At 31.0% G+C, this 25,938-nt stretch overlaps 1 protein-coding gene across 3 annotated transcripts; it reads left to right on the forward strand.

Annotated features, from left to right (window-relative positions):
* Positions 1-645: 645 nt before the first annotated feature.
* Positions 646-23,884, forward strand: LOC110631350 (protein ENHANCED DISEASE RESISTANCE 2-like). Of its 3 annotated transcripts, XM_021779146.2 has the most exons (22): positions 646-1,219; positions 4,029-4,103; positions 4,328-4,381; positions 7,094-7,159; positions 7,908-7,966; positions 8,079-8,155; positions 9,303-9,428; positions 10,639-10,673; positions 11,816-11,916; positions 12,885-12,980; positions 14,019-14,083; positions 14,665-14,736; positions 15,250-15,420; positions 16,570-16,769; positions 17,953-18,019; positions 18,799-18,974; positions 19,304-19,405; positions 19,958-20,005; positions 21,571-21,714; positions 21,823-21,918; positions 22,495-22,596; positions 23,523-23,884. In XM_021779146.2, exons 1-22 carry the CDS (start codon positions 929-931, stop codon positions 23,613-23,615), a joined length of 2,316 nt encoding a protein of 771 aa, XP_021634838.1. In that variant the 5' UTR covers positions 646-928; the 3' UTR covers positions 23,616-23,884. The 3 variants fall into 3 exon arrangements, with proteins under 3 accessions (XP_021634838.1, XP_021634839.1, XP_021634840.1); XM_021779147.2 differs by lacking the exon at positions 4,029-4,103; XM_021779148.2 differs by lacking the exons at positions 4,029-4,103; positions 4,328-4,381.
* The last annotated feature ends 2,054 nt before the right edge of the window (positions 23,885-25,938 follow it).

Raw genomic sequence — 25,938 nt, forward strand, 5'->3', positions numbered from 1 at the left:
GAAGAAAAATAACCTTTTTCTTTAGTTATTTTCGCTCTAAATCAAGGGAAAATAAAGAATTGATATAGCTTTTGTTTTTAATGTAAATCCCTCACATGAACAATAAAAAGAAAGGTACTATGATTAAAAAAAATTATTTAATTTTTTAAATTGAGTGAAATTTATTAATTAGTTTGTTGATTTAAAAATTTATTAAAATATTTTTAAAATATTAAAAATCTATTAATTAATTTTTATTAATTTTAGATATTAAATGTTTTATTATTTAATATTTATAATATAAATAAAATTTATTATTTAATATTTTTAATATAGATAAAATTTATTAGTTAATTTTTTAATTTTATAAAAATTAAATTAATTAGTTTAATAATATTTTAAATTTTTTAATATTTAATAGTTAAAATTAATAAAAAATTAATTAGTAAATTTTTTTAATATTTGATATATTTTTTAAAATTAATAAATTAATTAATAAATTTTACTTAAATAAAAAATTAAATAGTAATCCTTTCTAATTTTTTTCCCTTTTGAGAATGCCTAATAAAACAATCTTGAATTTTCATAAATAAAATAAAATTCTTCACTATTTTCATTAATTTTGACTGAAATTTTTGATAATGGCAACACTCAAAATTTATTTATTTATTTATTTTTTGGCCGAAGCTCCATTCCAAAATTGGATCCACAAAAACGACTTTGCCTTACAGTACCTCTGTTGGCAGTTGGCTGGAAAATTTTGAGCCTTAGACCTCTGTTGACATTTGGCGGATCAAAATATTACACTGAAGGCAGCACCAAACCAAACTCTCATATCGCCGTCCTTCCCTGTCTCTCTCTCTCTCTCTCTCTCTCTCTCTCTCTCTCTTTCTATCCTTTTGGATTTGATTTGATTCCTAAGGAAACCGCAATTCCTGTTTGATTAAAGATGGAAAAATCTATAGACGCTACAACCACCACCACGGAGGTCCACGTCCGGAAGGTTTCAGGAGGCGATAGATCGGAGAGGGATGGGAACGATTCTAGCTTTGGCAGTGGTGGCGGTGTTGGTCGCGCTGGTCTAGAGGACTCGGAGAGAGGGATTTTGGAGTATTTTGGTTGGGTTTATCATTTAGGTACCAATTCTATTGGGCGTGAGTATTGTCACCTCAGGTTTCTGATTATAAAAGGCAAATATGTTGAGATGTACAAGCGTGATCCTCATGATAAACCTGGCATTGTAAGCACTTTTTCCATCTTTATTGCTTTATTTTCTTTATTGCGTTGATTGTATCAATGCGCAGAATTCTCTAGAAGTATGTGGGATTTTTTTTTCTATGTGGAGTCAAAAGCACCTTTTTTAATTTTTAAATTGCTTTTGAGACATTTGAATTAATTAATTTATTAGTATCTTGGAGCTGTAGTTCTAGCTTCAATCGTTACTACGATTATTTGAAGGCCAATTCAAATAAAGAAGAAAAAAGAAGAAAAATAAAGTCCAATTTATGTTGTTGAATTATTTGGTATTTTTTTCTTTTCTTTTTTTTTCCCCCTTTTATTTTGGAAATGGGTGAGTTGTAGCATATATTATCATAGGAATATATGGATGTTCTGCATAAGAATTTCTGCGGATTTTCTCATTGGGCAGAACTACCTGACTATGATAAAAAAAATGAAAAATCTGGCTGTAGAAAACTCTGCATGTGTTAGATGCAAGTGGGTGGTAACTTCAAGAAAGCTGGAAGATCTTTGCTGTGAGATTCTTGTAATCTTGAGAGCTTTGATAACCATGTTACCAGGTTAAGCAATCTGTTTGGGATATTTTGAGTACATGGAAACTTGTATTGTGCCAATAGTTGTAATGGATGTTGAGAACTGTATTTTTCCCAGAAAATTTGAAGGGTGTAGGATAATTGACTGCATCCAGCTGAAGCATGATAGCTTGAAAGGTGCTGCTGCACATCTGTGGTTAGGAATGTTTTGCAAGATATCTTATGAAGTGCAAATCAGGGTTTACATTTTCTTGATTTCAATTTTCCTTGCATTGGTGATGGATGGATGAGCTGTCTAATATCTTTCAGAGATTGATGAGGTTTTGTCTTAGTGAAGGAGGTCTTTTTGTTGGCCCAATTAAGGTCCTATCCTATCTACCAATAGCTATAGATGAGAAGAATAAAAAGTTTATACTAAATAAAAAGAGAGTTGCAATAGTATATTGAAATATGATTATGCAAGTAATTTATTTGCTGAGAAGTTGTCATCTCTTCTGAGAATTTCTTGTGGCCTAAGTCTAACATGGCATCTACTTTCTTCCATCCATAACGGGATTTCATATTTGAGTTGCTTCAATCTTTGGGTAATGTTGCTTTAAGCCCTGCCCTTCGCGCACTTTTGTCCTTTCTTTCAATTTCTTTTTTCTTATCCTTTATTTTAAGAGGAACCGATGTCTCCTTGTAGCGTGCTGTCTCTTGTAAGTGCTAGTCAACTAAAGGAAAAGCTTTCTATAAAGAGTAGAAAGGTAGAAAAGCTGTTATGCTTGTCTTATGGGACTGAAAAGATTCAGAGAGATGAGAATGTAAATGAGGTGGCAGCAAGAAGAGAGCAGTATAAGGGAATGAAAGAAGTAAATGTTATGGGTAGAATGCTGATATTTTATTTCCTTTTTATGAGTAAAGCTATTAATTGAAATCAATTCAGAAAATACCAGATTGTAGGGGGTTTGCATTCAGCTAATCCTACGAAGCAAATTTCCAACTAATGTTACTAACCTAATTTTTTTGGCTCTTCTAAAATACTACGTTGCAACTAAATTTCCAGTAGCTATTGAAATCAATTCAGAAAATACCAGATTGTAGGGGGTTTGCATTCAGCTAATCCTACGAAGCAAATTTCCAACTAATGTTACTAACCTAATTTTTTTGGCTCTTCTAAAATACTACGTTGCAACTAAATTTCCAGTAGCTTCAGACCATAAGCGAAAGACGATCTTGGTAACTAAAAAACATAATTTGTATATTATTTGATGTTAATTTATAAATTTTTAATAAAAATAATGACATTATTATAAAATAGTAAATCTTAATTATCATTAAAATAATTATATATTATTAAAAATAGTAAATCTTAATCATTAAAAATGATAATTATAAATATTCTATAATTTTTTATTATTAATTAAATAAACTTGACTATGTCCATAACCATTTCAAATATAATTGAACCAATAATCAAAATATAAAAATATTAATCAAAACCTGAATTAACCTCTACTAAAAAAATTGAATTTGGTCAATTTGGCAATTTGGTTCAGTTTTTCAATTATAAATGAAGTATACCATGCATACCAGATCTGTATGAATTTGACTCTTTATGTTAATTCCAGTTACTGGAATATTATTTAGTACAGAAGGAGTTTGTCTTGAAGTTAAGTTATTGATTAATGTTCTATCTGTTTATTCACCATAGCTATTCTAGAATAAAGGAGTTTACAAGTCTATTATATTTCATCATTGTATGATTTTTCTTCTTCTTCTTCTTCTCCTTTTTAATATTACAATATTGAACAAGAACATAGTTAATGATTATTTCGTAGAAGTCCTTTGTGCATTATGAAGTTAGAGTGCTGCTATAACTATTTTATGGTTTGCAAAATGGAGCTTTTGAAGAACTGTCCAATCTATCTGGAGTTTAACTGTCTAATCTGTCTGAAGTTTGAGGCAGGTGTTGAATTACATAGCTTATAGGCTAGAAGCTTTAAAATGTGGCTTTGTGCAATTTGAATGTAACGTGTATGATTCTTTTTTCCCTCTTTGTTTAGTCAACGCCAACAAATCAAAAATGATTTTTTTTTTTTGAGGTAGTGTGATTTGGGATTTCCTCAGTTTGTTCTGGTGCAAGTGCAAGATGAACACCTTTTCAATGTCAAACGTTGTTGAACTTGGACCCAAGTTTTAAAAGCCAACGTTTTGTTTATTTTGGGAGTTCCACCATCATTCTAAGTATTTAATATTATTTTTATTTACGTGTAATGCTAAACTTTTGTTCTCCAGAAACCTATTAGGAGGGGTGTAGTTGGGCCTACATTTATGTTGGAGGAGCTAGGACGTCGAAAGGTCAATAATGGGGTGAGCCTTTTAATATATTATGCATTTATGTATTTTTTTTTTAAATTTATTTCAATTATTTTGGGTTCTTGTACTTTCAGATGTTAGATTTGATGTTTTCTCCCTGTGCAATGAGTCTTTCTATTTGCTCCTTAAACTGATCCTGTTCTCAAGTAGCTTCTCATAATTTTCTCTCATGATGTTTATAAGCTTCATTCTTTGTTTTTCCCCTTTGAATTTTGCAGGAAGTTTATGTTATTCGGTTTTACAATCGATTGGATGAGACGAAAAAGGGAGAAGTAAGTTGCATCTCATTGCAATTAGTTGCAAAATTTTTACTTTGTGATCTAAGAAATATCAGCACTCTTTATAGGTCGAGATGTTTTCGTGCAGTGGATATCATTATTCAAGTGAACTAATAAACATTGTTGGTTTGTTCATTCATGGTACAAATCATACTTGTTTTGCTTGGTGACATAATGCTGGTGCGATTGAAAATTTTAACTATGTGCCCACTTTTATTATCAAATCATGTAGTGCCTTTGGTGGTAGCCAGCATGAGAGAAATATTAATTAACTACAGTAGCTAAACCTTAAAAATCTGGACTTTGGCTGATAAAAAAATATTGGTAATATGTATACTAGGAAGAGATCAAGAACAGCAGGAAACAAAGCATTTAACAAGTTATCTAATATTTTAACTTTTAATTATTTTTATTCATACATTTCACTTCAAAGTAAAAACTAAAGGATTAAAAAAAAATCTAAAAATTATTGAAAAATAATAAAAACTTAAGTTTTAAGTTTTGTAATCAAAGTTGTCTAACATTCTAACTTTTAATTATTTTTATTTTTGCATTAACTACAACAATGATTAAAAAATATCTAACATTTTTTGAAAAAAATAATAAAACCTAACTGTTTTGCATAATAGCTTTTGACACCACTCTAAAATATAGAGTTCTTGATTCTTGAAGAAGTGAATACAGGAATATGCAATCCTTAGTAGTCAAGCTTAAAGAAATTTAGGAAAAATTTGTGAAGAGAGCTTGAGAATTGAGAGAAATCTATTTTTTTAGTTTTAGAAATTTGGCTTGGGAAAATGAAGTGATAAGGCAGAAAAGAGGGTTTTTGAGCCTTCAATTATTCAAACATCACATGAAGAAGGCTATCCCTAGCAAGAAGACAACATTTTCTGCAAATTCCTGCAGAGAAAAGGAAGTAATGACTGTTACTCAACAAAATTTTATTGCCGTTAAATAATGACCTTAGTAGCCACGACCTTCTCCAAAACTTGTAAATAAGGGTCGTTACGTTACGTAACGTTCGTTATTTAAAACTATGCTTTGGATTCTAATGGTACTTGGATTTTGGTGACTTGTATAGGTATTTGTAATGGAGGTTAATCTAGATGGTCCTATGGCTTGTTGTAAACTCGCCTTCTCACTAAAGATATTCTCATAACATGGAGTGATTAATCTACTATATATTCCTCTTTGTTCATCTCACAATCTTCATAGAGATTTCTAGGAGGTGTATATACAATGTCCACCTATTTTTGATGCTTAGGGGGTGTAGATAAGATGTGCAGACTTTGTAAATCCTTAAATGCTTTGAAACCGAGTCCTTATGCTTAGACTCGAGTGATTTAGTGAGATCGTTTAGGGGTGTAGTGTACATAAGGGCAAGTGTAATCACTCTTTTTACATGAGCATTTGGAGGTTGGTCTAATCTCACAACACAATAGTATATATTGATAACATTGTCATTACTGGAAGTAACATTAAATGCATCTCTTTTCTCAAATACTTTCTTCAAAGTCCATTTCAAACAAATGACTTGGATAGGGTTTGTTGAAGTACTTGTTACATTGAAGTTACAAAGTGTAAGCAAGTTATCTTTTTATCTCAAAGAAAGTACATTCTTGGCAAAAATAAGAAAAGTAGGTATTGTGCTTTGTAATGCACGATTCACCACTCATAGCTAATCTACATCTTGCTGCATGGGATGGGAGTTCTTTCAGAACCCAAAATGCAGCCAAGCTTAGTTAGCAAGTTGAACTATCATATAGTGACTCGTCCTAATATGGCATACTTTATTAGTATGCCAAGTCAGTTCATGCCCTCTTCTACGGTTATGCATTCGGCAATTTTGGAATAGGTTTTGTATTATTTGAAGGTAGCTCTAGGATGTAGAATATTGTATTGAAATCATGGCCTCTCTAATATTGAATTTCTTTTAAGATGGAGATTAAATGGGACCAAAAATTGACAAGAGATCTACTAAAAGATATTTTAATCTTTTTTGGGAGAAAATTTGGTCTTATGAAAAAGTATGAAATAGAATAGTTTCTTGATCTAGTGCTAAATCAAAATGTGAAGCTACAACATAATGCCATAATTTTTATATGAGGTAATGTGGATGCATCAATAACTAATGAGTTGGTGTTTCATGAATAAACCAAACATATTAAGATTGATTGCTAATTGCTATCCAAGGATCCAATAGAAGGTCATCTTGACTAGATGCATAACAGTAGAGAGTAGTTAGGACATATCTAAAGGCTCTAAATGGAGATCGAGTTGACTATATTTGTAATAAGTTAGGTATAATTAACATTTATACTCGCAGCTTGAGAGGGAATATTATAAATTAGGAAATCAATTAGTAGATACCTAAATCAATTAGCATAGTTATAGGGATAACATTTGTATTTTTTTTCCAATTGGTTACCTTGATTATGTGGGATATATTTTTGCACTATCTTTTTGCTATCTTCTTGCCCCTTTTTTGCATCTTTATACCCTGTTACACACACCAAAATTTTTTTCTTACACACATTGAACAATTTTTATATTTTTCCTTCCATTTATATGTTCATGCTTTTTTGTTTTTTTTTTTCTAATTTACAATAGCTAAACTACCTCATCTAATTATTAATTTATTCTTTTTTCTATATATAGATTCTTTATAAAAACAAGTTATAACTAATTCCTTGTTTCTTTTTCAAGATTGCTTGTGCTTCGGCAGGAGAAGCTCGAAAGTGGATGGAGGCATTTGATAACGCAAAGCAACACGTGAGAAGAATCCACTTGAACTTTGTGAATACAATTTTCTCATGTTGAATTCGTATAGAAGTGCATTGTCTGATGTATTTGTATCGTATTATTTCCACAATCCTATGTGATTTGGCTTGCCTTTGTATTGAAAATTTTGAACTTCATATGTTTTGCGGAAGTGTAGCACTTGATGGATGTTAAATTTGGGGGAGACCTAACTCACCCCAAAAGCTAACTCAAGGGGAGGAGTGCCTATGGCTCATATAAGGGGGCACATTACCCCTTTCCACAACCGATGTGAGATTCAACACACCCCCTCACGCTCAAAATTTTACTGGTGCGTGACATATTTATGGGAGGCCCAACATCGGATGGGGAGGCTCTGATACCATGTTAAATTTGGATCAGGTCTAACTCACCCCCAAAAGCTAGCTCAAAGAGGAGGAGTGCCTATGGCCCATATAAGGGACACATTACCATTTCCACAACCGATGTGGGATTCAATACACCCCTTATGTCCAGAATTTTACTGGTGCATGATATATTTATAAGAGGCTCAACATCGGATGGGAGGCTCTGATACCATGTTAAATTTGGGTCAGGCCTAACTCACTCCAAAAGCTAGCTCAAGGGGGAGGAGTGCCTATGGCTCATATAAGGACACATTACCCCTTTCCACAATCGATGTGGGATTCAACAATGGAAAATAGTGTTTGATTCACCAAGTGTTTCTCATGTTTAGCTCATGACATTCTTCTTTTGCCAGGCTGAGTATGAGCTCTTAAGAGGTGGTAGTACTAGAAGCAAGCTGAACACAGAGACCGAGTATGTGCCTAATATGTGGATTCTTCTCACCAAATGTTTTTTATGTGCGACTTGACGTGAAATTCTAATGTACTCATAATTGTTTTCTGTCTCCTTATAACATCTTGAAAAGGATCAATCTGGAAGGACATCGGCCCAGAATAAGGCGGTATGCATATGGATTAAAAAAGCTTATCAGAATAGGCCAAGGTGGGGTGGTATGCTTACGTTTTATCCTTTTGGTGTTTGTATGAGAAATTTTACCAAATTTATTTTATATTGTTATTTTTTTATAAGAAGTTTGGATACTTATCAAACTAAATACTATAGAATATACAATTGGAAATTTCAAAACCATGAATTTGAAATGCTAAATGAAAACTTTGGTCCCTATCAATACTTAAGTGTGTTTTCTATCCACTAATTAGAATATCATAATTTATTAGGGGTATTTTAAAGGTTTTATGAATATTAAGGACCATGCCTAAAATTTTTTTAACACAAAGCCACTTTAATGTACTTATCATTTTAGCATGTGCAGTTTGGGTGACATTTAATGATTTTTTTAACACTGAGTAATTGTATGTTATAATAATAAGATAAATATTTTTAAACTTATAATATCATTTTTGTAGTTTAATAATTTTTCTTTGTAGTATCAAAATCAATATAATAGGGACAATCAAGAGAGAGTACATATGTATCTATAAGTAGATTTATTTTCCAAATGGGCAATGAAAAAGTGGATGGAATGGTTAATCAAGTGTTCTCTTTTATGTTTAGTTATCATTTATTTAGAATAGTCACTTTAAAAAAAAAACAAAAGTAAAACTAACAGAAAGATTGAATCCAACAAATAATCCCTTGATGAGTTTATTGTTAAACCCTCTAAACCGAAGGCTAAGTCAATTGCATACTTTGTTGTTCTTAACTCTGTTATTAATAGTAGGCTCAACCTCCTATCTTATAAGGCATAGCTAGGGCTGTATGATCTTATCTTTTCTTTTATTAATGATCATTTCTTTCCTTTAAACTGTTGACTTGTCAATTTGTCAAGTGAATAAATTTTGTAAGTCAGTTCAATAGTATAAAAATGTGTTCTTGTTGTTCAGAATATATATTTTAGTGTGCGTTTTTGTCCTTTCATGAGTTTTCCCTCCATGGTACTTCTATGTGAATTTAGATTATGGATGTATAAATAGTTTTTTCTTTAGCAGAAAATTCTTAAGGTAAAGAATATATTATTGACTTGTAATATTTTATCTCTTTAATGTTCAATTTTTTGATTTGAAGTACTTCCTCAACTAATTTAAGTATTTACGTAGCTAATTATCTAGTTTTCTTTTATCTTTTATAGGTCCAGAGATGCTATTGCGTAAAGCGTCAAATTTGAATACTCCTATCAAGTCGGATAGCTATTATGAGGGGGAGATTGGAGATGCAGTTGAAGCACACGAATGGAAATGTGTTCACATGATAAATGGTACTTGTTTATCAGTTGATTAATATCTAACTATGGCCTTTCAATATTCATTTCTCATTGGCGTCCATAATTGTGCTATTCAGTGCTATTCCTTTCACCATTTCTCACTTATTCTTTATTTAAATAAAGTGGTTTAACTTGTTGCTTCTGAAGATATAGCCCTAAATTAGGTGATGAAATGGAGGGAATTGATCCATGTAACTGGCCCCAATTATTTTGGGATTAAACTTTAATATAGCTAAGTTTATATTGTACCTGATCTTAATTTTGATAAATATTTGTTCAAATTTGGATGTCTAATTCTCATGTGCCATTCTTATGATGTCCACAAAGCTTTACTCTCTTTTAAGAAGAATGATGTTTTTGGCTTTTTTCATCCAAAAGATCTAGAACTTTGCCATGGCCTATAATTTGGGGATACCAATTTTAGCCTATGCTTTTTAACTATTTGTTAGAATCCCATAATTATGGGAATCAATTTAGTTTAGCTAATCCCCTGAACTTACTTTCTTTTCCTTTTATAATAGCTTCCCAGTGTAGAAATCGTTAATGTGTATATATAAGAGTTATATGCAAAATCTTTTTTTTTTTTTAATTGAGAAATATAGTAGAAACTAGAAACCTCTGGTTTCATCAACTATTTTATTTAAGCAGGTCCAGGTTGTACCTGTGAAATTATCATGCAAAAGGTAAAATAATCAAATTATTATTATAAAATGACTGACTATGGATAGTGTTTTTTCATTGACATGTATATTCTTCTACCATGACTAAATAGATTTCATTGGGTGATTTTACCTCATAAAATTTGTGTTGTGATCGGAAACTCGGCAAAAGCGAAATATACACTATGATTAACCAAATTAGGATGCGTCAGTTTGGCATTCAGTCAACCTCATAAGTGCACAAAGACAAACAAACTGATAACTACACAGATGGTAGGCCAGTTAAAAGGGAAAGGAGATTAAGCTCCTCGTTGCACTGAGAAATAGCATAAACTGTAATCTACCCTGTTATTGTGCCTACTGGAACACCCAATAGGTAAAATATGATCACCTATTTCCTAGATAGTTTATTGTCATGTTGCTATCTGGCACAAATAACATGATAAGACAAGTTGCTCTGGTCCTTTTGATATGCATATTAATAATAGATCTCAAGGGAAAGAGATAAATTTCCCTTTTAAATAATTTGTTTCATTGGGTTTCAGGTGTTCGAATCTTTGAGGATGTGTCTGATTCCAAGGTAGTTGTCATTATGTGTTTCATATTAAGAAATATCTTACTTTATTTGTTTGTTGATAAACTTTTTTGAATGATTTATCTAAGAAGTTCAAAGGAATCATGTTATGCATCATCAGTATCCATATATTCATTGAAAGCATGGTGGCTGCAGGCATTTTCTCTAAGGCTTTATTTTTTAGTACTAATTCAAATTATTTTTTATATAAATAGCTGAGCATTATGTGAACAAGAAGCCTAAAAAAGCAAAAAAAAAAAAAAGGCAATGTTGATTTATGGACCCTCTATTTTTATAAATGTGTCAAGATTTTTCTCTGCCCAGGCGAGGGAAAAAAGAAAGGGAAAGGAGAGAAATTTCTTATTTGTAGAAGAGATTGGTCTGCTTCCCAATCTCAGCAGTAAATTAGGACTTAAGGAGTGCTGCATGGAAAATTTTATTTCTATAATCACTTGACTAATAGACTGTTGCTTTGTTACACAAATTTTATGTTAAAATTCTACGAGATACCTCTATTGCAATTTCACTGCATCCTGATATTCCAATTCCTTTGTTTAGCAGCTTTTTATTTATAAAATTGCAGAAGTTGTGTGATTCACGAGTTTATCGGATTTGAATACAGTTCTAAAATTTAGTGAAAGAGGTGGCTTTCAAAATATTTCATAGGAAAGACTGTCTGTGTATAAGGTTCCTGTTTGCTCCATATATATATGTGTGTGTGTGTTTTAATGATCAGTTTACCATATATATTGGGGGGGGGGGGGTACGTTTGCACCAAATCATGTTACTTTTTCTAATTGTCGGTTTTGTTGTATGTTTCCTTATGCTGTTTGATTAAAAAAGATGAATTACTGTGTCAATGTGATTGCACTGAGTCACTCAGACTCTTGAAAACTGGAAGCACATGATTCAAAATTGAGTTGGGTAATGGCTTGTTAAGATGCAATATAAAGACTAAGAGGATATTGTCTTTGCATGAAGTTTTATATGTCTGCATATGTATGTTATATGTTTGTGGATTGATTTGTTTCTATCCATGATTGTCTGCGATGCTTGTATTTTATTGTTTTCAATTGAACTGAAATCAGAACTCGTATACATTCCATGAAGAGCCTCACTTCCTACTCATAAATTTGTACTCTTTGTAGAATGATAAAGGTGCTCTTGTAAAGGCTGTTGGTGTCATCGATAGCAGTGCTGATACTGTTTTTGAAATCATTTTAAGTATTGATCGACATCAAAGATATGAGTAAGTTGCTTGATCAGTCTTCTAGAGCTCTCTTACATGGTAATTCCATTTAAACTTTACTAGATTTTACTCATCTGCATTGAGCATGCACTCTGATTTTTTAGCTCATGAAAATATAGATTCTTTTGTTAGTTCTACATTTATTACATAGAAAAGTGCAATTTACATTGTGATTATGCATTTTCAACTTTTAAGCTGTGGTTTTTACATGACAAATGGGCTCTTCATGTGGTTGTCACCATCAGCACAATTAGGACAAATCTCCTGCACCATTTAATTTTTACTGATGTGTCATTGTTATTATTATAAATTTATGTGCCAACAAGTGGATTCCATCAAAAAGAAATTTGGAAAAGTATAAAACCTATTGGGTGTGTTACTTTTTTTTTTCTCTGAATTATGTAAAAATTAACAGAGAGGCTTCAGTTTGATGGAGTCAAAATATAGGGACTAAAATTAAGTTTGAGTATTGAGGAACATATGTATTAGTTCATGATCACTGCAATTTGCAAATCCATGTTCATGTTAAATCAGTGTACTTCATGATCACTGCAATTTGCAAATTTAACTGCAATTCTCACATAAATTTTTAGTGATCTTATATCGCAAGAGATGCTGTAATAAAATATGAGGGGAAAGAGAAGGATTGGCGCAGGGGGAGGAGGGGGGAGGGAGCAAAAGAGGAGAGAAAGTCACGATCATTCTATTTTAATAACTCTTCTCTTATAAAAATTATTGGCTGCAAACATTGCGGAGTGGTATTAATTTAATTCCACATGGTTTTAGAAATATTAAGCATTCAATTTGCAGTATGATATATTAAATAGTCCTCCTTTGTTAATTCTTTAATATTCAATTATACTTGTGTCCTTTAAAAAATTTTCCCCTTTATATGTTGCAGATTTTAATATTAATTTCTTTACATCTGACTTGTTGAATAAAAGTTAAAAGAAAAAAAATCTTTACAGGTGGGATACTTTGACAGGTAACTTGGAGCTGTTAGATGCTTATGATGGACACTTTGATGTTGTGTATGGGACATATGATCCAAAATATCTTACTAGGTAATGTTCTTAGGTAGAAATGACTAGTTCTTCATTTTTATGGTTTGCCTTTCACTTCTAGTTGTTTTTTTAATTCTGCTGTGTTAGCTGGTATTTGTTTGCAAAGTTTATCTACATTTAAACTAGTAGATATGCATGTTACTTGGGTTCTGCATCTACTTTGGTGGCCAAACTCCTAGTAAAATTATCCAAGTCATGTATCAGTATGCACCATTGTGGGGTTTCTATGATCAATAGCAAGTTGGGGGTTAGGACCTGGTTTTGGATTAAGAACTGTATTTTTAATGAGAAGATGTAATTAGTTGAATAGTTTTGAAATTGGAACGGGAGTTGATGTGTAATGCCTAAATGATTGAGGTTCTTATATTTGTGAAAAAAAAGGTCAAACTGTTTATGAAACTTTTTTGCTTCCCTACAAATATATGAAACTTCCATTCTTGAAATCTGTCAGTATGTGGATACAATCAAATTTCATTGGAGCACTTCAATTAGTGGTACCAAGATCCTTATTGTTTTCGTTTTTGTCTGGAATCTGTATGTAAATGTCTGATTCATCAATAAATGAAAGGATAAACGGGGAAATTTTCACCTTGGTTTTGGTTAAACCCGGAAAGTCCTACTTGCTAGAATGATGAGGCCTCATGTTGTGTCCATAGTCAATATCACGTGATAATTGTGCTCATTATATCGTCATTATATGCAATAAAACACTGGACAGGCAAATGTGCTACCCTGTTTGGACATGTAGTGTGCTTCAAATAATCATTATGCTATCACTAATTCACTATATGTATGTCCTTTAATTACCAATGCCATTACTAGCTTTTGCATATTATTGTTGTCGTTTTTACTTTGGTTTTATCATCATTGTTTTCTTACATGGATGAAAACTTTCCTTGTTTTGTCATGTTTTAGATTTGTGGTAAAGCGCAAGAAATCAGTTTCAGATTCCTACTAGAGTTAAATCGATTTTAACGTCCTCTTGTTCTTATGTTATTACTGTTTTTTTTTTCGCTTGTTTGGCAATATCTTTCTCAGGTGGCAATCGAAAAGAGATTTTCTCTTCTCTAGGCAATGGTTTAGCAGCCAGGATGGAACATATAGTAAGCAAACATCAATATTTTTCTTAATTTGGTTACATATTGTCATCAAGTTGCATTCAATGCAATATACTGTGAACATTTTGAGGCTACATAGATTAGCTTCTCTCTTCTCAGTGTCACTGTCAGCACAACATCTTCTTTTTTCAACCAAAGTTTCTGCTGCTGAAAGACAGCTATGCTAGTACTGGTCTTAAGTAATTGGATCATTGGCAATGGTGCTTGGTTGAAGTTCGCTTTGACTACTTGGACAATCTGTGGTTCAGTCCATAGAGGGGCCACCAATGTCTGCCAAGCATAGATTATTTTGCTCTCAGGTGTCACAACATTGTCTGGAGAGGAGAACCCACAACACATACAGTTCAAAGGGGCAACATAGTCTTCAGTTTTGGAATGAGCTGTAGTGTCTATTTCAGAATTCTGCTTGGATTTGGTGTCATTATTTGATCTTCTTTGTGTCTGTTATCTCATCAAATTTTTTGGCCAATGGTTCTAATATTCTTTTATACTTATCTGTGGATTATTTCAAGGATATAATTTTCCACCTATGTGTTTAGCTGATGTGTGTTCATTTATTTCTGCAGCAATCTTGCAATTTCCAGCTGTACATAAAAAACGGCCTCCTAGATCTGGATATCGGCGTACAAAAATTAACCGTAAGAACATCCATTTTGTCATCTGGAAAATTTCTTGAATATTAGAAGCATACATTATTTTCTAATGCTTACTGCTGCAATTGATATGCCATTATCAAAGAATTAGACAAATAATGGGATCTCTATGACATATTTGGCTGCAAATATAATCCAATGTTTAAATCTAGCTCTAAGTTTAAAATGGTACTTGAAAAGCTTGTCTTCACTTATTTCTCTCTAGTTTTCTTCTATAAATGTTTTGGGATTATGGGTTTATATTTCAGATCTTGATGCAGACAATGGAATTGTTTTGCTAGCATTGGTGTTTTTACTGAATAACCTTGATGCATGTTTATAAGCATGCATAAAGAATCTTCTTTTGATCGGTCATCTTTGATTTTAGTTTATTCAATTTCAGTTTTGAATGTTTTCTTTGCCTGTTATGGTCAATTATCTTATCAATGTTGAAAGCTCTCCATTAAACACATGATCCTTTACCGACTGACTTTTTCCCCCTTTAATTGTGACCTGTAGCTTCTACCTGGGAGATTAGGAATTTAAACACACCCATGGGTTCAAATACCATGAGATGTATTGTGACACAAACGTTAGAGGTACATCATGCAGGATGGTGTAGATGGAAGAGAAATCACTGCTCAAAGTTTGAAAAGAGTCTTCCTTATGCATTGTTATCCCAAGTGGCAGGTTGACTGAAGCATTTCTCATCCTTATTTGTTTATTTTTGCATTACATGAAGCTTTTCTACAGTCTGAAACATTAAGTATTGGTTGCCTATGAGATCATCAAATGTATATTGTCTGATCCAAATGAAGCTGGCGATCTGTTTCAGAAGTTTATACAAGTTTTTCAGAATTTTGGACAGCACAGCCACGTAACTTTGTGGGTCTCATGACCACAAGTTCTACAAAAACTAATCTTTGCAGCCATTTGCTATGTATTACTTGGTTTCATGTTACACTTGACAAATAGTTGTCGAGTTAAAGAAAATTACATTTTCATTTAGAGCTTGTGTTGGGAGTGTTATCTTCTGATAAAATATCTGGGAAGCCTCACGCACAAACACCCTTTACTTTCCAATAAAATTAGCACTTTTAACCTTATTGATATTATACTGAACTAGCACTCTGTTGCAGTAGTAATTGTGGAAGACTTTTATGAGAGAATGAATTACTTCCTGTTATTTGGTTATGATAGTTTAAATTATTAGGAAATTATTTTCCTGCGCTTGGAGTATTCTTGTAAAAATTAGTTTCCTTTCAATGGAAAAGACCTCTACTACTTCGTGTTTACCATTTTGTAGTCGAGATGGAAAACTACATGACAAGGTAGGTGTATATCATGATGGCGGTTGACAACATCAATGTTGATGACTGATAGCTAATGCAGCCAACTTAGGTGTATCTATCTATGTGTTTCTTCAATAGAAAAATTGTTTGCCCTTTATAAGTTTGTAAACGTCTGGCAAATAATTTTTCCTCTTGGAAACAAAAAGCCATTTCTATGAGAATTGTCTTAGACCCCTCTGCAAAATTATTCCTTAATATAAATTATATTTTAGGCCTTCTTTTCTAATTTTAGAAATTACTACTCTGAGAATGGATGGAAGAGAAGAATCTAGTCATAAGTTGTTCACAGATAGCTTGCGAAGGTAACCAATTAACTAGAAGAACAGCATGCTTTTATATTAAACTCATATTCTCTTAGGGAAACTAAGAATTTTTAATATGAAAATCCTGGATGTGATTTTTGGACACATTTTCAAGATATTTTATTTCTTCCACATGACATTTATTAATCCTATGAAGTTGGTTGTTCTTGGTCTACTGCAATCAGGTCTGAAGGAATATGTAGGAGCAAATCCAACCCTGAAATCTAAATATGCCACCGTAGTTGTCCATAGAAAAGTTTCTGATGATTCCACCTATAGTAGTGAAAATGAGGATACAGAAGTAAAGGATGAGTTCTATGATGCAATTTCTGCTGATTCATCATCATCAGAAGGGAGTGATGATGAAGATCGACCAAAGAGTGAGGTTGTTCTTTTTTATTTATTCTTTTCTTGCTTTATTGGAATTTGAAAATAATTACTTTTGGATCAGTAAACCTTTCTTGTGCCTTGTGAATTTCTTGTATAAAAGTCTAAAGTACAGTCGCAAAGGGAGGTGGGACAAGTGGGAATGCTGGCCCCCCCTAAACACTTGTAGAAAATCTTAGGCTTATGGGAGCGGAAGGGAGAGGGACAATGAGTTAAAAAGATGTAGTGAACTTTAACCTTTTTCTTAACTGGCCCCTCTTTTCTATTAAACTTTAATAGCTTATACTTTTTTTATTATTCTTCAAGTTGAAGCACTAATTTATTTGGTTGTCATTAAATAAGTACAAAAGTTGAATTGAAAATTAATTATTTAAACTTTTATAGTTACAAATTAAAATTCATTTCATAGTTATTTGAAAGTTGAATGCAAGTTAATCTATAAATCTCTATTACACTATCCCAAATCAAATGGGATTTAAATTTTTGCTCTCTTCCTATAAGTACACTATAAAGTTTCTTTTTTTTTTTTTTTCACTTTGTCTTCTCTCTTGTTTACTCTTTTCTCTTTCACGTCATTAAAAAATTTACCTTATTTCCATATGTACAAGTATACAAAGTTAGTAACTTCTATATGAATTTTGGATTTATTAATTTAGATGTGCTTTTATTTTTATCTTACATGTGCTATTAAGTTGCTATTTACTTGTCTTATTGTTTTACTAATCTTTAACTTTTCATGTCACTTTAATTTAAAGAAGGTGATTTTTATTATTATTAAATATTATGCTATGATGCTATCTAGTCTAACTATTTGCGATTTATATTTATGATTTTTTTCATCTATAAATTTTTAATGTAAGGATTTTACACTTTAATGCCACATGATTTTTATTCTTTTTAAATAAATGAATTCATATTTTTAAGTTATATAATAATCAAAACTATAATTCTGTAATGCTTATATTTACTAAAAAAATTTGTTATGATTTTTTTAACTGGTAAAACTTTCTTATACTTTGAGCGCTATCTTTATTTTTATATACTTTATGCACTTTATTTTTAATATTTATACCAGTGTTTGAATCAACACACCTTGTTTGTAGTATCTGATTGAATTCATCTCATTTATTCATGGAAAATAAAGTAGAACTGTCAAGTGAATCTCTCCTATGATGTAACAGGAAAAGAAAGTGAAATTGAAGAATGTTTCATGGGCCATCACAAGCTTAGCTTTGAGGCGAACTTCAGGTCTTTTCTCGTCTTGGTAGATGTAATTCAATCATTATTTATGTAATGGCATATTACTATATTAGTATGCTTGATGGTCTTGGGATACCGTTTTGTTGTGCCTTGGTTTTCTGGTGTTCTAATGGTATTGTGGGTTTAAGCAAAGAAGCAGCCTCCTTGCAAGTGGAGGTGGTTGCTTATATTTAACCCTCTTTAAATCTTGTGATGTGGGAATTCTTGCACTTTAGGATAACCCACTTTTGTTAGATAACAAGTATAAGCGAAGCTACTTTTGAGTAAAATTATACATATGCATTTGACTGCATGTTCTGCCTTTTCTTTGCTGACATGCTTTGCAAGTCAGTGTGATTTAGCGAAAAAAGAATGCTCAGGTATGGATAGGTCTTTAATAATAGGGCTAGTGACCTGTAACATCCAAATTACTGGTTTATAAATTATAACTGTGGTAGTTTGTTTGAACATCATAAATTTTGGCCGTGAACTACTAGAATTATTGATGTCATTTCTAAGTTTCGCTTTTTGTACACAAGGATAAGTAAAGAATAGCATAGCCTATAGAGAGATTGATTGGAAAACCAATGTCCTAGAGAGACAAATTTCCGGCTGCTATAATAATATCAATTGACAAGAGTTCATGGCTACCATTGATAATTTTTAATGTGGCAACAGTTGGAAAAGCATTTACAGTTTTATTTTTACTGGCTTTTTGATTAAATAATATTACATTCTGATTTCCTTTTCCACCATCTATTTTCTGTACTAAATTATTGTGGATGCAGTTCTGGATGCAAATAAGGAATTGGATTCTCGTGAAGCTCCAATTGATATTGATCTAAGCCAATTCCATGGCTCCTTACCCAAAGGGAAGGATGAGAAGGACTCAAATTGTTGGACTTCTCCTGGTGGCATGGGATTTGTGATTAGAGGAAAGACTTATCTAAAGGATAGCTCTAAGGTCTGTTTTATTTTCTAAATGGATAGACTACATGTCAGAATTTAAAATACAAATGGATAGAGTTTTAAAAACACTCAGTTTATATCAACAGTCAGTTGATAGTGTTTCAACTTGGTAGCTGCGCAAATTGGTTGTGTTCTTTTACTTTTAACAACACTCAGCTTATATTGTGGATAGTGTTTTTTTTACTTACAAACGGGAATTTTTAGGTCTTATCCTTGTAACTTTTGACATTTTAACAAGCACCTCCCCCCCCCCCCCCAAAAAAAAAAAAAAAAAAAACCCTATTTTTCTTCTTGATGTGAATTTTATTATTAACCTGTTTTCAGGTAATGGGTGGGGATCCCCTTCTCAAGCTCTTAGCTGTTGATTGGTTCAAAGTTGATAAGTCCATGGATGGAGTTGCATTACATCCCAAATGTCTAGTACAGGTAAAATCATAGTGGGAAACAAGTATGGTTAAGTTCAACCTATCCATATTTTGTTTTCGGATGAGATTATTAACCTATGGTAGACTTTTGCTCTTGGCGCATTTAAGGAACATCTCTTGCTACTATTTAAATAGATTGGAGAACTTACCTTCTTTTTTTCTTTCTCTTGATTCATCTTAAATGGAATAACTTATTCTCCCCCTTGTCATTATTACTCTCCTCTGTTTTATTTATACATTTTTCTTATATATTCATATATATGTATATATATATATATAAAAACTGGTTTTTAGGTATGATTGGACCTCTCTATATCTTCTCATTAATCAATCCTGTTTGGTTTCCATTTTATTGTAATCCCAACTATATTGCTATACACGAGTCTTTTGGTTTCTATAGGAAAACAAAACATATATTGTATATGAAGTAGATTCACATGATATCTCCTTTAGCTTTGAAAACGGCACATTTTGTATTATTTGATCAAAATACTTGCAGTTTTGCATACTTTGAGTAGTTATTGATCCATTGACTGAACATTCTGAATTTCAGACAGAGGCCGGGAAGAAGCTTCCATTTATCCTTGTCATTAATCTTCAGGTATGTAGGTGAATACATTTCAATCACCCTCAATTTGACATGTTTTCATGAAAGGTGAATGACAAAAGAAATCTGAAAATCTAAGCTTTTTTTCTCCATTGTGACCAATTATCAGTAGCATTCAAGAACTTTAATTTGTAGCAATTGTTGACAGTATGTGCCCAATTGATATGTTGCACCATCGTGACTTGAATATTTTTCTCAGATGACTGGAATGAGATCTAGCTGTAAAATTGAGGGAAAATACAAGCTTTTTAATTCTAGTTATCCTTCTTGCACAAATGAAATTAAGTAAATTCATTAATTCCCTATCAGCTTGTTCTCATTCTAATTAGCATTAAGAGTTATTTACAAAACCTCATTAGCGAGTAATTTCAGCCAGGCACATGTCTTAGTGAGATATATTGGACACAGCTGCACGGGTTACAATTGTTTCAAGTTCTAAAGTTCATGGACCCCATTGATAATTTTATAAGAAGAGTTCATAATCAAAATTGCAAAAGTGACTAAAAACCTGAATTCTGTCATTTGTACTTTTGTAAATGCTTATGAGGAAGCGTTGCATTCTCTTTCTGAATTGTCCATTTGTTTTATGTGAGATTCATTTTTGTTTAATATTTAACAGCAGAACTTGTAGTTTTAATATTTACGGGACAGAGATTTGATTTTCCAAATTAGATGAACTCATTTGGGAGATGCTGTGAAGTTTCTTAATAAAATCATGGATGAAAAAAGGCTTGGAATGTTTCACATGATAATTGTTATCAAGTGGAATTTCAATTGTATTTGTGCATTAGTGGAATATATCATTGTTGATAATAAAGTGAATTAATTCATGCTGCTTGCATTGTAAGATTGTTGGGTGAATGATAAGGTGATCTTCCACTAAAGCCAGTCGTGCTACTTATTGCTAAAGCCATCATTTATTTCTTTGATCTTCCTTCAACTAAAGCCATCATCTTGGAAATAAAGTGAATTAATTTGTGCTACTTACTTTGTGAGGTTGTTGGGTGAATTATAACGTGATCTTTCACTAAATCCGGTATTTCTTTGAGGAAAGGATGAAAACTCTTTTCAATGTTAGGTCATGGCATCACGCAAATCCCAAGTTTCAAAACTTGAGGGGGCCTGCTGTATTTTACTGATAATATTAACTTTGACATGGCCTCTATTTGTGCTTCTCTGTAACTTTACTTCCAAGTTAGTCGTCAGTCTCATGAATCCCTTTTCTTTCATCTTTATTCAGAACCTTATTTTTTTGTTGTGATACTTGGGAATCAGATTCAAATTTATATCTGTTTAAAGGACAAAAAATATACCAGAGCAACAACATACTGCAGCTTTCATTTTATTTGATTCTACATATATTAATAGCAAAAAAAATTCCTGAGTACCCTAAATAAAGTAGCTTTTAGTCCTGTATGATAATGCTAATCTTAGAGGACACTGATGCGGGAAGTTTATTAGGTTGTTGATGAATGGATTGAGAGACATCATTAATCTGATATCTTAAGATATTATTTGTCTTAGAAGTTTCATCTGTTTGTGTCATGTTTCTGTTTCAGATTCCAGCAAAGCCAAACTACAGTTTGGTACTCTACTATGCTGCAGAAAGGCCGGTAAATAAAAGTTCTTTGTTGGGTAAATTTGTTGATGGGACAGACATGTTTCGGGATTCAAGATTTAAACTAATTCCAAGTATCATTGAGGTATCAAACACTTACAGATAGATTATTAGATTGTGGAGAACTTGGGTAGCTTTTCTCTGGTTTGCCTTTGATGGTGTAATGTAGCGTATTTCTTTTCAATATCGGCAGGGATATTGGATGGTCAAGCGTGCTGTTGGGACAAAAGCTTGCCTTTTGGGGAAAGCTGTAACCTGCAAGTACCTCAGACAAGACAATTTTCTGGAGGTAATTCATTTCCATTATTCCCTTCCCCCTTTTATAGCGGCCTTGCTAATAGTCTCCTGAACTTTTTATATTCTCTATGTAAACGAAGCATTATCCTTTTGGTATTTCAGGATTTAGTATCCTGGTTTTGAATCTACCTTATATTTATTGGTGGGAACCTAAGAGGAAGTGGTGGTGGTTAAATAGGACGAAATTTGTTCCTATTCTTACTGTGTTTCCTATAGATATGTTCCATCTTTGCTTTTGCCCCCTCTATTAATAACATCGAATTGCATATTCACTAATGAGTACTAGTCTAGCATGCGGTTTAACAATGCACTTGGAAATTCTTTGTATTTCTAGAAACATGAAAAAGAAAAAGGAGAAAAATGTTATATACCATTGCAGCAATCTCTCTCTCTCTCCCTCTCAATTTTTACCTACACCATTCAGATTATTAGCTGTAATTCAGGTTGGTTTATTTATTTTTCTAGGAGGTAAGAGCATTAGCACTTAGCACACATATTGTTTGTCGTGATGCTTGTCATTTGTGCCCCTTTAATTTACTAGATTATTGCTAAAACCTCCATGCTGCAGATTGATGTAGATATTGGGTCATCCTCAGTAGCAAGAAGTGTAATTGGCCTTGTCCTTGGTTACGTCACAAGCTTAGTTGTTGATCTTGCAATTTTGATAGAGGTTTGTCCTGTTGTGGCTTTTATTTCTAAAAGTTTCCTTGTGATATGAACCTTTATGCACTTGGTATTGTGAATGGCTATGGACCATGACTCATCATGCAGCTTTTCCCCATCATGAAAACCTTTTCCATAAACAAACACAAGTAACCACTGATGCTTTTCTGCTGCTACAGTAATAAAATATTTGAGGTTTTTGTGAATTTAATAAAGGCTTAGTAGAGATGAGTTGAATAGCTCATTATTTCTAGGGTTCATACATTAACATCATGTTAAAATTCCATTGCATCAGCTTGTTGCTTTTCAAATACTTGGAATCTCGAAATGAGTTTTTGTGATCGTGGTATTTGAATTATAAGCTTACGCACTTAGATGTTAAATCTAAACTTGCAGCTGAAAGGATCAAGTTCTTGTGAGAATATAGTCTAATGATCTTTGATATTTCCTCTATTCTTTACCTGGTAGAGTGTAGCTTTACCTTTTATGGCCAATTGAAAAGAATAATGGGCACTGCAGGTCCTCTACAATAGGCATATTTCATTATAGTTTACCTATTTTTCAGTAATAATGCTAAGAAGTACACTTATAATTGGAAAGTTTTTATGTAATCGTTGTGCCACAGCTTTTACCTTCTGTTTGGCATGATTGATTTTGTAAAAAAGAAATTCAAATAAATTTTTGCAAAATTTTGCATGATATCATGTCTTTAGAAAAAAATGAAAATTTGCAAGTTAAAAAGAAATAAAATCTTCCATTTCAAATAAGCAAATTGATAGAAAATAATTAAATTAAATTCTTGTGAAATTTTTTATTCCAAACAAGGCGTTAATTCATAAATCTGAATACACACGATTGAAAGACAATTGGCAGACAATTGGATTCTGGTGGTCAAAGAAAACAAAGACATTACCTGCTTTGTTGTGTTTGCAGGCAAAAGAAGAAGAAGAATTGCCCGAGTATATTCTTGGGACTGTTCGGCTAAATCGGGTGAGGGTTGACACTGCTGTACCTTTGGAGGCTTAAGGTTTTCATTTGTCCACATTTTCTATTCTATCATATTCTCCTTGATTAATGCTGTTGTTTAAGTAGTCAACACATCTTCAATATTTCTTATTTAGTTTTATAGATTATTAAGTGATACCAAGAAGGATTGAGCTATCAAAATTTAGTGAGATGTACATTAAGTGTTACGTGTATACTCCCCCACACACATGAACAAAGATATGGAGGAACAACATTTTGCCCATTTTGTCGAATCGAAACTAGGATCAAACTTGTGTTTATTTTTTTCAGAATTAACTTGAATTTTCAATTTATTTTGGTTCAGTCAACACTTGATTTTGATTTTTGAAAAGAAAAATATTATGCTAGGAGCCAAATTTAGATTATGATAGTAAATTTTTTAAAACTAATTGTCATTGTATATACATAACTTTTAAATTTCTCTAAAGATTACGTTAGGTTGATTAAGAATAATTGGACATCAATCAAATGATATTGGGATTGAAAACCTATAATTCACTCTTTTAAGTAGAAAATTGGAATATTTTGTTTATAGAGATAATGCATCTTCTTTCTTCTCTATATATTGAAAATAAAAAATATATATTTTAACTTAGTTTAGTTACCCATCCAAACAAGTCTTACTAAATGTGAGTGTATAGTAATTTGTTACTTTTACATATAATCTAGTTTAATAGTACTAGTCTTTTAATTATTTTGTTAATTTAATTCAGTGCAAAATGACTTTTAAACTTGGTTAATTTATCGAAAATATTTAAATTTTGAATAAATTAATTTAATATTTAGGTTTGAATGTAATTTTATTTCATTTTTAAAATTAAAATTAAATTATTAAATATGCTGTCAGCACTTTTAACGGTGATGGATTTTATTTTACAATAATAATTATAAATATTTTATAAGATATATATTATTTAATTTAAAATAATAGTATATATAAAATAATTAAAAATAATATATTTATTATAAAATTTTAATAACTATTGTTATATATATTGCGTATTTAATAGTATAGTTGTATTATTATTGTTTGGAGAATTAAATATATTATTTTATTATAATTAAGTGTGAATAAAATTATTATTATATGTGAAATTAATAATAAAATATTTTATTTAACATATCATTTAAATTCTTAATTATTAAAAATTAATAAAAATCAAAATTAAAATGTAAAATAACATAAATGAGGATTTTCTATCAATCAGCCTTTAAAATTTAATTTAGATATCATTAAAGTCCATATAAAATATTATCATCAGTTTACAAGTTCTATTATGTCTAAATATCATTCACTATATCTACACATAAAAGAATATATCATAATTATTCCGTCATTTGAATTTGCATGACAAAATTTCTAAATTTCAATTTTAACTTTTTTTTTTTGAATTTTTGCAACAAAAAAATGTTTATAATAAGTTATATATTATTATTTATGTAATTTTTTTTAAAATTTAAAGCCAGCTTGATATTTCCTTATTCATTTCTACTTAGTTGAATATATAGTTACCTCAAACTTTTATGATTTGATGTTAGTTAAATATATAAAGAATTTTTAATTTTATTGATTTTATGTTAATATAAAAAATTAATAATACGTAATGAATGATTTAATATTCAACCCTTTCTTCAATTTAGAATCAATTCAAAATAATTTTTTTCTATTTAGATAAAAAAAATTTCTTGTTTATTTTCTTTTTAAATAGAAATATATAATTTATTTTTTATTTAATTTAAATATATTAAATAAATATAAAAATATAAAAATTAAATATATATATATTAAAATATTATAATTATATACTAAATTAATATGTCATTTATCATTTATTTATATAATTTATTCTAATTTTATTATAAAACAAAACTTTATAATTAAATTTATAGATATTTTAACTAAATTATATGTTTTATAAAATTTTTAAAATTAAAATATAATTTATTCTAATTAAAAATTAATTTTAAATATCACCATGTATTTATTAACGATATTAAATAGAAAAGTCTAGAGAAAACTATAATGAATTTTTTTATCATAAATTAAATTATAAAACACTATTTAAAACAAATCATCAACTATAAAGTAATTTTTTAAAATTATCCCTTATTTTTATTACAATAAAATGTTTATATATAGGCTGATATTATATATGATTTTTTATTTTTATTTATATGTGTAAAAAGATATGTAGTCATTAATTTGTCATTAACGATATTCTAATAATTAGCATTTCACTAATTTGTTACATAGAATTGACAGTTTACAAATATGTACTTGCCTTATAGAGTGAAGAAACTTTGTTATTAATTTATCATATTT

This window comes from Manihot esculenta, chromosome 14 (genome assembly GCF_001659605.2).
Source record: "Manihot esculenta cultivar AM560-2 chromosome 14, M.esculenta_v8, whole genome shotgun sequence".
In the NCBI taxonomy this organism is placed as follows: Eukaryota; Viridiplantae; Streptophyta; class Magnoliopsida; order Malpighiales; family Euphorbiaceae; genus Manihot; species Manihot esculenta.

Coding starts and splice junctions, on each gene's coding strand:
- LOC110631350 (XM_021779146.2), top strand. CDS start 929: ATGGAAAAATCTATAGACGCTACAACCACCACCACGGAGGTCCACGTC. Junction 7,967..8,078: donor AAGCTGAACACAGAGACCGA/GTATGTGCCTAA, acceptor CATCTTGAAAAG/GATCAATCTGGAAGGACATC. Junction 8,156..9,302: donor GCTTATCAGAATAGGCCAAG/GTGGGGTGGTAT, acceptor TATCTTTTATAG/GTCCAGAGATGCTATTGCGT.